The sequence below is a fragment of the Girardinichthys multiradiatus genome, chromosome 23 (genome assembly GCF_021462225.1).
Source record: "Girardinichthys multiradiatus isolate DD_20200921_A chromosome 23, DD_fGirMul_XY1, whole genome shotgun sequence".
Lineage (NCBI taxonomy): Eukaryota > Metazoa > Chordata > Actinopteri > Cyprinodontiformes > Goodeidae > Girardinichthys > Girardinichthys multiradiatus.
In genome coordinates this window covers 15,260,070-15,272,347 of record NC_061815.1, presented here as the reverse complement: position 1 = coordinate 15,272,347, position 12,278 = coordinate 15,260,070, and the positions used below count along the sequence as shown (strand labels likewise).

Below are 12,278 nucleotides of genomic sequence, written 5' to 3'. Positions count from 1 at the left end.
TAATACTGTGATACGCTGTCATTTCTGCAGCTATGTCAGAAAAAGGACAGCGAGCATTTGTTAAATGAGTTCCTGTAGTGTTTTTGTCAGGATAACCCCTCATTTCATCTGTTGCCAGGGCAACTCCACGTTCTTTAGTGGTTGCTAAGGCAACCCCAGGTTGCTGTGACCCGCATATTTTCACTGAAGAAGTTCCTCCCAAATCCACCAAGGGCCGGGACTCTGCACCAAGTCCGACATAAGAGTTTAATCCCATAACAGAACAAATTTTAAAAGCCACATTTGAAAAATATAATATGTCTGCCAAACTAATCTGTCCTTAAGTCACTTAAGTTTGTGTTTAGTCTGTCCTTCAGTGTTTGGAAGTGCAGTTGTGTCTTCCCTCCAGATAAAAGTTGTCAAGGCCAGTGAGGCCTGTTTGTGATCGCACACCCTGCAGGCACAGGGACGAGGGAGCTTTGCCTTCCTCCCCAGCCGCTCAGCCCAAAGACATGAATAAAAGCTACAGAGTAAAAACTGAGCCTCAGAAAGATGGTCTCCCACATGTCTAATCCGCTTGGACTAAACAGGGACAGGTTGGAGATCCGGACCTTGACCCTGATTGAAGGGGGATGGGTTTCTCTTTTAGTTTGTCTGCTCAGTGAGTACCATCACTTGTAGCTGATCTTCTGAGACTCCTCCTGGTCTTTTTAAAGGAGTTAAGAGAATTGCTCTGGTTCCAGACACATAAAGTCATCTGCAGCAGTAGCCTACAAAAACCTCGTCTTCATTCCAGGGTTCCTACATATGTCAGTGATGGATGAGGAAACAACTGTATGAATAAATAATGGACAGATGGATGGATATAATGATTGCTGTATAAAACTGCAAATATTCTTTAACGATTTCTTTTTTTTTTTAAGTCAAACTCCAAACAGTGAAATTTTTTTTGCTGTGAATTAAACTTTCTTATGCGTAGTAAATCCTGATTTAAAATGGAGTAAAATAACAGTGTCTGAGGGATAAACTAAACCAGCTTTTAAAGAATCACATCAAGCTTGTTTTGGCGATAACTCGTGTTACTAATGAGTGTTTGCTACAGTTATACTTCCTGCTACCGATGCGCCTCTACCGCCACCTGGCGGTTTATAAGGAAACCTGAAGGAGAGCACCAGTTTTATTTTTATTGACATTTGCAGTTTTCTTGGAAGGAGGGATCCTTGTTTGAAAGCTAGTCTTTCCTTGCCTGGAAATACGTCTGGAACTTGTTTGTTTTTGTACAATTTATGAAATGTCTCTAAATCTTTGTGCATATGACAAAATATGTCCTAAGCTTTGTTAGTTGGAGTGGAACCAACGGAACGCCTCAAGGTTCTGTTAAAATGACAGATTGTTTTATTGATCTTAGCACATAAATTGACCTAACCTACCTTTTGGGAAAATACAGATTTCATGTTCAAGAGGTGCTCTACCCCTCTACCCAAACACCCCTCTTTGCTCTGCAAGCGTAACAATCTTAGAGTGAGCTAAACCTTTCTTGAAATTGTGAAAAATCAGAATCAGAAAAGCTTTATTGCCAAGTTCGTACATACAAACAAGGAATTTGACTCCGGTAAACTTTGCTCTTTTGTTCTGTTTTTGCATTACAGAATATACAAATTTACAATTTACAATGTACAATATATACATATCTAATAAAAATGGTGCATTTGCAACATCTGTTTGCTGTTGTTCTGTACTCTATTGAATGTTCAACAGAGAAACAGCCTGGGGGAAGAAACTGTCTCTGTGGCGGCTGGTTTTAGTGAACAGTGCTCTGTAGCAGCGGCCTGAAGGTAAAACTCTAAACAGTTTATGTGCAGGGTGTGTGGGGTCTGCAGAGATTTTAGCAGCTCTTTTCCTGACCCTAGACCTGTATAAGTCCTGGATGGAGGGAAGGTCAGCCCTGATTATTCTCTCTGCAGTCCTGATTATTTGTTGCAGTCTGCACCTGTCCTGTTTGGCGGATGAGCCAAACCACACTGAGATGGATGAAGACAGGACAGACTGAATGATGGCAGTATAGAAGATGACCAACAGCTCCTGTGGAAGGTTGAACTTCTTGAGTTGCCTCAGGAAGTACAGTCTCTGCTGGGTCTTCTTTCGAACAGTGTCTATGTGTGAAGACCATCTCAGGTCCTCAGAGATGGTGGTTCCTAAGAACCTGAAGTGGTCCACGGCCGATACAGTGTTGTTGAGGGGGGTGTATGGGGGTGGTGTTCTCCGAAAGTCCACCACCATTTCCTGTCTTGAGTGGGTTGAGTTCAAGGTAGTTCTGACCGCACCAGTGTACCAGCCGATCCACCTGCTGTCTGTATGCAGACTCATCACCATCCTGGATCAGTCCAATGACAGTGGTGTCGTCTGCAAACTTAAGGAGTTTCACGGACGAGTCCGCTGAGGTGCAGTCATTTGTGTACAGAGAGAAGAGGAGTGGGGATAGAAAACATCCCTGGGGGGCACCAGTACTTATTGATCTGGATCGGGAGAAGACGCTCCCCAGTCTCACCTGCTGCTGTGGAGCATCTTCTCCCAATCCAGATCAATATCTAGAATATAATATAAATATATGTGCACAGTTTTAAGTGAGTGAGAGTAAATATAGAGCAGTATTGCGTGCAAGAGCAATACAACAGTGCAGGTGATCAGTGTGCAAAAAAAGACTGAGAATTAGTAGTGAACCATCTCACCCACCATACAGTGAGTTTGAACTCTTACCTTGAGGCAGGTATTTCAAATTACAAGCAACATTAGAAATATCTATAAAGAAATGTGATAAAGAACACTAAGGTTCATTCCTAAGGCTTGGACAAAAGACGCTGCAGATTTTATCCGTCTACAAGTTTTTACCGTTCTGCAAGGAAAAGTAACATGGTTTTAAATTTCTTACCAATAAAGATCTGCTGAAAAGTGGGGCATATTCAACCACTTTTAATCTAATACCCCTAAATAAAAATTCAGTAATACAAATCGCCATAGAGAGATGGCTTGGCTCAGTGATACAGCAGACGCACGAAATAAAGAGGCTATAGCCCTTGGATTCCCTGCCCAACCCGTGCGATTCAGCGCATGTCTACCCTGTGCCCTTATAAAGGCCATTAGTTCCACAAAATCTAAAAAAAGACAAAAATAACCCCCCTTAATTGCCTCCACCTAAACTGGCAGGAGAGCATTATTCAGAGTAGCAGCCAAGAGGCTTATGGTAACTCTGGAGGAGCTGCAGAAATCTACAGCCAAGTTGTACTTCACAAATGTGGGAGGAGTGACAATAAGAAAGTAATTTAAAAAAACTTTTGTTTAAAGCCAGAGGACAAACATGAAAGAAGGTGACATGGTCATATGAGATCAAAATAAAATACATAAAAAAGAATCAAAGATGATCCAGATATGGATGGATCTATACACAGGGCAATGCTGGAAAAAAACATGTTAGAGGCTGAAAAATACTGGAGACTGGAGCGGAGGTTCATCTCCTAACATAATATTAGTTCAGGGGTGGGAGATTGAATAGAAATGACACGCGTTTTAGATTTTATATGTAAAAAACAAAAGGACAGCTTTTCCTTCTGCTTCTATCTATAACATCAAATCCCAATAAAATACATAGAAGTTCCAATTTTGTTGTTACGTGACAAAATGAGAAAGGGTTTGAACACTTTTGCAAAGCATTGTTCTTGTCTAAGCTGTTGACAAGTTAGAGCAAGAAAAGGATGCATGCAAGACGTTCGGCTTTTCCAGCTTCAGATCCAGCTGCTTTATTAAATGGATAAAAAGGAATAGAAATCAAATTATAGGTTCCTTTAGGTTTAGTAAAATGAAAAAAATATATATATATTTCTTTGGTAATTTCTCTAAAGAATCCACGTTATTTAAGGAAGTAATACCAGGAAACGTACAGTGATGCCTGTGTGGTCTTAAGTTTTTTTTTTTTGATAGCTCCCATTAAGTCACTATTCTTGGATAGGTTTCAGTAAGCTTGTATCAAACGAACCTCACATGTCCACAATCATTTCATCTGCTTCTTCTGTGTGCGCTAATAAAAAAGTAAAGCTTCTTCATATCTTTGAATAATGCTAGAAATTTGACAGTCTGCCATCTGCTGAAGGAATGTGTGCGTCTGAGCCTCCTGTCTAAACATGGGACAGTGAGAAGACATGGGTGGGTGGGAGCAGATGATTGGATTGTCTTCTAAAGCCCCCAACAGGCTCTCAGCTGACAGTTCCTAAGTCAGGAATCAGGAGATAAAGAAAACACACATTCTAATTATTCACCTAGGAAGTTCTTTTTATCTAAAATGTCCACCTACTGAGCTAATTCCTTTATTTTGGTTTTATTTGGGGTGTGAAGAAGGACTAAGTCATGCTCTCCAATCACAGTGTCACAGCTCTATCACCTTTCTAATTATAAACCCGAGCCTTCACCCTCCCAGAATGGAAGTTTAGCCAGCCCGCTGTGTGGCCTAAAATTAGCCCCCCATGCACCCCCTCTAGAAAGAAGCTCCTGGCCCCCATTGTTAACACACACGCACACACACGCACACTCACAGGGGGATACTACAGTTTTTACAACTCATAGCAGCTGTAGAGAAATCACACTTCTTGGAGGACCTCTCTGTCTTTGCTTCCTTCTTTATAATGGAGCTTTAACATCGCTATGCTCATTGGGACTAAAAGCAACTTAAGGTAGATGTCTTGTCTTATTGCATAACCTGTGATGTGTATGTTCTGCTGAAAAACAAGCAAACAAGCAGTTTGTGGCCTTGCAGATGAAGTCGTTCTGATCCCTCCTTGCTCGGAGTTTCACGATGGCCCTGGGCCAGGCTGTCAACATGAGTCTGATGGACATTTCAAAGATCTTCTCCCTGCTCCAGCCCAAGGAGGAGGACGAGGACGGCGAGCAGGGTCAGGCCTTGAACACTGCCGTGAGCGCTGAAGACACGACTCTGCTCTCTGAGCTCCTCTCTCAGGAAAAATACAGGAGGTGTATCAATGCTCCGAGTGGCTGGGGGGTTCCGGTGACCCCCTTGCGCACCGCCGCTGCTCTCGGACACCTGAAGTGCCTGGAGCTGCTGTTGGAGCACGGTGCAGAGGTGAGATTCAAAGTGGATGAGTTGTTGTGCAGAGAGGCATTACATTTGTACCAATCAGTGGGTGTAATGGATGTAATTAGTTGTATTAATGACATAAATTGCATGCTGTACTGTACCGTGACCAGTCAACCCAGATAAGAGACAACACTGTTAAAGAAAAGACGACACATGAAACAAATTGGCACTAATTTCTGTATTTGTGCCTTAAACCTGCAGCAATAAATATTTTCACATGAGCCATGAATCAAACATCTAAGAGTAATGAAATGTGTAATGAAATAGCTCTTACACCATATACTATCTCATACCAAAAGTACCTCCATCTTGGATGTTTCATCTTGCTGGGTTATGTTACAAACAATTAAAAAAAGAAAACCAAACATTATTTCTGCATGATTGGTTGAAGAATACAGTTTAATTATATGTTCCATTTTTCCCTGGGAGCTGAAAAATAAACAGAAAGAGGAAACTATAAATGGGAAGTCCAACTTCAAAATCCAATATGCCTTGAATGTAAAACATATTGACTGCAACGGGAGTTTATTTCCATATCTGAATATTTAATTTAATCCTATTTTTGTGCCATGCAAAGTATCCACTAACTTTGAATTATTACGCATTACAAACTCAAATTTCAAAGGATTTTTGTTGGGATTTGTTTTAAGTGAGACCAACATCAAGTAGTGCAAAAAAAGTGGCGGGAAAATCTTTTTCAAAGGATTTTACCTTTGAATCTGAAAAGTGTGGCTCTCCGTTTGTATTAAAGCCTCTGGATTCTCTGAAATAAAATTCACTGTAAGCAGGTGTGTTCGGAAATCCAATCAGCATTTCACTCACACTTTAGAACATGTCATAAAAATGGTGTTTAGTTTGCACTGCTAATAATAATTAGCTTTGTCACAGTGCATATAATTCAGCAACCCAACTGGTTTCTGAAGGTGGAACTGGAAGTAAGTTGGGTTTGAAGTCATTCCCAGACATAAACTTTAGAGGTGGATAGAAAGTGGCAGACACCAACACTTGTTCCTTGTTCACTGTCATCCTCCTCTTTGTGAAAGGGGTTCTCAGTGCTTTCCCCACTGTGATTCTCTTCGGAAAAGTTAATGATGAACCAAAAATCAAAGTTAGTGAATAGCTCATTTTCTTTTATTCATTTTTTTTTACCAGTCAAATCTTCTAATATAATTAGCTGAATATCTCAATGAGTTTGCGTGTATTGCAAATAATCAATGACGGGATTTCTTTTCTCAGTCCCAAACTTGTGCCTCAGTTTAAAAACCACGTGTCTTCTGCATGACTGTGTGCCCACATTCCTACAACCCACTATTTACAGCCAACACTGCGAGTGAGTGAAACAGTGGGTTTTAATCAGTGTAGCTTTCCTTGCTGGTGACCAGTAGCTCAGCATGTTACCACCTCATTAAAGGCTCATAGTGCTGTGGAAGCCTAACAATATTTTTAGTGTAACACGTTGCTAAAATGTTGGCTATATGCACTGTGTTTGGGCAAATTAATTACCTGATTGGGCTTGGGGGCTACTAAAGACGAGCCTCATTACGCAACACTGTATGCAATGGAATAAAGAGAGTTTGGTAGCTTTGCAGCCCTAAGCTGCAGAGTACAAAACTGTACAGCACAAGTTTTGAAGGAGTAAGGTTTTCACAAACTTTACTCCTTCATTGTTGTTAGATCTTTTGTCAGATATTTCTATGGCATCACTGCAGTTCAACAATAAACATTTTGCAGGTGTCAAACATGTTTATTGAGAAATCCATCAAGTTTCAGCACAGCATCAAAAGCTTTTCAAACAGATCATAAGTGTTTCCAGGCTACTGACAAAAAGTTTCAGTGTGTTGATCCCTTAGACATTTAGTTATTTCTTTTGCCTTGTGGCACAGAGCTCCAGAAAAACCTGTGATCATCAACAAATTGCTGCTGGAGAACATTTTGATCCCAGCACCAATGGTAATTCAACTTTTCTTCTACAGACAGTAATTTTCCCAAATGTCCCAAACAGTCTGAAGACTACCATCCTGGTGTGTCCCTCTGTATTTCCATCTGTTCTCAATGTTTTTCTTCATGAAAAGAGACTTGTTTTGATGGTCAGTGTGTGCTGCCATTCCTTAGCAAGTCCTTTACTGGTGGCAACATCATCCCTTTTAGCTCTCTAAGACTTGCAGGACGTTCTCAGAAGCAACTTCCATAAATGGTTGTTTGAATGCAATCTTACTAGCAGCAGTATTTTTACCTGTCGACCTGTTTTTTATGCAAAGCAATGATGACAGCACACTCTTTCTTGAAGATAACAAAGGTTCAAAACAGAATGATTTCATGCACCGACCAGTCAGATCTTATTTGTCTGACTTCACCATACAATCACTGAAATGATGCCTGAGGGTCATTTAGTAACAGAGGCCAAAACAGACCTCAAATGAAGGTACAATTTTCTTTACTTTGCAGCTAATCGAATTTGGTTGGATCACTCTTCATAGCAACCCATTCGCAACACAAACAGCCTCCATAAAAACTGAAGTTTTCTATCAACAAGATTTCTGTCAGTCTCAACACTTTTGACCACAACTGTACAGAACTATACAGCTAAAATAAAAAAAAAGGATAAGGACACAAATCATATTTTGGAAAAAGGAAACGACATGATATCCAACGAAACACAACAACATTCAGAGCAAAGTTCTGAATGGCTGCATTTGGTTACAGTTTGATGTGTTCTGGGGAAAATGGCATTGTAAAAATGACTGAATAATAGAACTGATTCTGGACGAAAGGGAGGGAATCAGAACAATATTTTGTGATAACCTCACATCCTTACTCTGCTGATGTGTGAATGCAGTGGAGGGCTTCAGTGTGATGCTAGCTCTTCCATCCCCAAAAACATGTGATGTTACATGGTGTTTCCTGTCTGATAGTCATGTTGTCCTTTTTTTCTTTTCAAATCCAGATAGACATTTTGGATGTGAAGGCCCAGACGCCCCTGTTCACAGCTGTGAGTGGGAAACACCTGAACTGTGTGGTGGCCCTGCTGAAGGCTGGAGCAGACCCTAACGGCAGCCAGTACAACAACTGCTCCACGGTGTTGACCGCCGCCCGGGAGGGTGATGTAGAAACTCTCCGGGAGCTGCTGCGGTTTGGCGGTGAAGTGGACGTCCGACCTAAAGTACCAGAGTGGGCCTCTAATGCCACAGCCTGCAGAGGGCCCCTGTACATCTCAGCCGTCTATGGACACCTGGGCTGCTTCAAGCTGCTACTACTTCATGGGGCCAACCCAAACTATAACTGCACAGATAAGAAGATGCTGGCCAGGATCAAGCAACCCAAGACAGTTGTGGAGATGTGCCTCCGTTACGGCTGCGGGGTGGAGTACATTCAGCTGCTCATAGATTTTGGGGCAGACGTCTACTTACCTACACTCATTATTGACAAAACTACGAAGCAGAATGAAGCTCTGGTGCTGCTGCTCAAAGAGAGAGGTGAGACTAACACATTTAGGTTTTCTTATAGTTAAATACCTCATCCAGCAAATGTTTCATCTTTGTCATTTTTATCCCAACAGTTTGTCCCAAAACACTGATGTCACAGGCTCGGCTGGCAATCCGAAGGCACATCCCATTTCCTGATAAGGACCCTGCAATAGACAGTTTGGACATACCCCTAATACTGAGGAACCATTTAAAGCACAGATACTCTGAACCTGAGTGATATTAGTTTGAGTTTGCTGATTTCTCTGGCCAGCACTGGGAGTTCAAGTTGGATCGGTTGTCTCCATTTCTTCTAATGAGTCACAAAGTTGGAACTGTTGTACCCCTCTGTGAACAAAGATTTTCACACTCCTTGAGCTTACTCACACTTTGTCGTGTTACAACTGCAAACCTCAATGTATGTTAGTCAGATTTTAAGTGTTAGACCAAAACACAGTAGTGCATAAATTTAAAGTGGAAGAAAAATGTTGCATGGTTTTCAAAATCGTTTACAAATAAAACTCTTAAAGGTCTGGCATTGGTTTTATTCAGCCCATGAGTTAATACTTTGTAGAACCATCTGCTGCTGCAATAACAGCTGCACGGTTTTGAGGTATGTCTCTAAACACTGACATTTTTGCAAGGACATCTAATGGACTACTTCCTGTCGGTGTGTCTCATAAAAAGATCAATGTTGGTTACATCACACAAGAGTACTTCAGTGTCTACAACACAGCATGTGACCGACTGGACTTCTTGCCACTGCTCTATAAAAGCCAGATTTGTTGGTTAACTAATAGCTGTCCTGTCATTAGACGGTTCCACCTGAGATAGGGACTCTGCAGCTCCTCTACAGTTACACTGGTTAACAGATGTTATAAACTTGGGATTTTTTATAAGCTAATTCTATTCAACTCAATTCAGTTTAATTTTTATATAGCGCCAATTCACAACACACGTCGTCTCAAGGCACTTTACAGTCAATTCAATCGAATCATACAGATTTCAAGTCGGATACATACAATTAATCCTAACTATCCAACAGGGCAATCTTTTTACTAATGAGATAACTTCTAAAGACAGCTGGTTGCACTGGATTTTATTTAGGGGTATGTAAGTAAAGAGGGCTGAATACCAATGTCACATGTTTCAGAATCCTATTCATATCATTTCCCCTTTACTCCACAACCATGTACTACTTCCTGTTGGTCTGTCTCGTAAAATCCCAAGAAAATGGGTTAAATTGTGGTCACAATGTGAGAACATGTGGAAATGTTCTCTGTTTCATTACATACTGGTCAAGCTCTTTAAAGCTCATAGGTGTGTTTCACAGAAAAGGACAAAGGATTATCCAGAGGGAGTCCATGTTGGGAAATCTGTGCGAAGTGCAACACCGTGGCCGGCCACTAGAGACCACAGTCACACAGCACATTGTTTCTGACCCCATTTGAAGCTTCTCGAGGGCAGCTTGGATCATCCCTTGGTGTTTTTGTATCAGCTTTGTCTCTCTCTGTTTTTGCAAATGGCTTGACCCCACTGAATTTAGACATAACTGAAGAAACACACGCACACACAGGCTGTCTGCATCACAACATGATGTCTCAGATCTCCGGCAGCATAAAAAAAAATAAAAATTTTGCATCTTAGGACTTCAAAACATCAGGAAGCGTAGTGAACAGCCTACAATTCAGCGTGGCCAAGAGGGAGATTTGTTTGCATAACTTTCATTACTTATTCATTGCAGCACAGTCCTTTGCAAGCTACCATTTGAGGCTGGAAGTCTGTTGACTTCTTTTATTTCTGTGACACGATCGTGGTTATCTCATGTCCTTTAATCCTTCGTTTGTAATATATCCTAGATTGAATGTGTCATGTTGGAAATGGCTCCTACAAACAGGAGGTGATGTCACGCGACAGGAAACTCAAAAACAATGCCTCCCGCTCACACACACTGATGCCCCAACAAAGCGTTCTGTAGAGGTTTTATTTTCAACAAAAGTACAGCTATATCAGATATGGATTTATTTTTTTTTACAGCGAAGTACAACATATTCCCAGTGCTTCTGATTACATCAAAACATATAATGTACATACAGTTGACATTTCCACTCTCCCATTCACAGTTTCTGGATTGAATAGGCATTATTTTTCAGGTTTATATCCATTTCTACAACAAATAAAGGCCAGCGAGAAAGAATAAAAGAAAGCAAGCAAGAAAGAAAGAACGAAAGAATAAAAAGAAAGCAAGCAAGAAAGAAAGAAAGAATAAAAGAAAGCAAGCAAGAAAAAAGAAAGAAAGAATAAAAGAAAGCAAGCAAGAAAGAAAGAACGAAAGAATAAAAAGAAAGCAAGCAAGAAAAAACGAAAGAATAAAAAGAAAGCAAGCAAGAAAGAACGTAAGAATAAAAAGAAAGCAAGCAAGAAAGAAAGAATAAAAGAAAGCATGAAAAAAAGCAAGAAAGAAAAACACTTTGCATATGGTGTCAAAAGATGTGGAGTACATTTTTCTGTGACAGGAAAGAAATTTGGACCTCATACTTGATGGTAATATACAATGAAAAGTTTCCAAGTGTGGGTATTGAAGTCTTCATGTTGTCACTAAACACCACATGAATATATGGCTCATTGAAGACTTTGTACCCTGACTATTCTGAAACAACACAGGATCCTATAATCCACTGTGAACTGAAGATTCGGCAACAGTTCCTTACAAAAATAGTCATACCTCTGGTCCAATTACACATTTTATCACATTACAACCAAAAACTTCTATGTATTTCATTGAGATTGTATTTGATATATCAGTAGTACGAAAAGGATACATCGTTTTCATTTGTTTTGTTCTGCGTTTTTTTTCACAAATAAAAACTTAAAAAATTGGCCTACATTTGTATTCTGTCCCAAGAGTCAATACTTTGTAGAATCATATTTTAATTAATTTATTTTAATTTAATTACAGCAGCAAGTCTTTTTGGGTATCTCTCCACCAGTTTTCCACATCTAGAGGCAGATATTTTTTGCATATTCTTCTTTGTAAACGAGCTAAAGCTCAGGCAGATTGGATAAAGTGTTGTAAACATCAGTTTTTTAAGTCTTGCTATAAATTCTCAGTCAGATTAAAGCTCGGACTATGACGGGGTCATTTTAGAACATAAATATGCTCTGATGTAAACCTCGTCACCGTAGCTATTGCTGTAGGTTTAGGGTGGTTGTCCTGCTGTAAGGTGAAAGTCCACCTCAATTCTAAGTCCTTTGTGGAGATGCTTCTCATCCACAAATATTGTTCTGCATGAACATTGTCTGGCCGGAGTATGTTCTTCCACATGTTTGCTGTGTCACCCGCGTGGCTTGTGGTAAACTGAAAATGACACTGTTCTGCCACTCTTCTATAAAGACCAGATTTCTGGAGTGCATGTTTTTAGCAATCCCACCTGAGCCGTGGATCTCTGTAGTTCCTCCAGAGTTACCAAGAGCCTTTTTTGGCTGCTTTGTAAGTTAATGTTCTCCTTGCCATGCTAGTTAGTTAAAGTAGGCGGCCATGTCTTGGTACATTTGCAGCAAAGCTTGGCATTTGTTTTATAATCTTTATAATTCAACTTCTTCACTTCTTCATCCATGTGTTCTTTGGTCTTCATGATGCTATTAAATTATACAGAGGTAACATCTACTTAACAGTTAGGTGATTTATGAAGGCA

At 40.3% G+C, this 12,278-nt stretch overlaps 1 protein-coding gene across 1 annotated transcript; it reads left to right on the top strand.

The window, feature by feature from the left end:
• Positions 1-2,594: 2,594 nt before the first annotated feature.
• Positions 2,595-9,116, top strand: asb12b (ankyrin repeat and SOCS box-containing 12b). The gene is made up of 4 exons (XM_047353934.1): positions 2,595-4,700; positions 4,784-5,107; positions 8,067-8,595; positions 8,679-9,116. The coding sequence occupies exons 2-4, from the start codon at positions 4,823-4,825 to the stop codon at positions 8,822-8,824; spliced, it is 960 nt and encodes a 319-aa protein (XP_047209890.1). The 5' UTR covers positions 2,595-4,700; positions 4,784-4,822; the 3' UTR covers positions 8,825-9,116.
• The last annotated feature ends 3,162 nt before the right edge of the window (positions 9,117-12,278 follow it).

Bases quoted from the DNA above. Each gene is read 5' to 3' on its own strand.
- asb12b (XM_047353934.1), top strand. From the start codon at position 4,823: ATGGCCCTGGGCCAGGCTGTCAACATGAGTCTGATGGACATTTCAAAG. The intron at 5,108-8,066 runs GTGAGATTCAAA...TTTCAAATCCAG, and splicing joins TGTTGGAGCACGGTGCAGAG to ATAGACATTTTGGATGTGAA. The intron at 8,596-8,678 runs GTGAGACTAACA...TTATCCCAACAG, and splicing joins GCTGCTGCTCAAAGAGAGAG to TTTGTCCCAAAACACTGATG.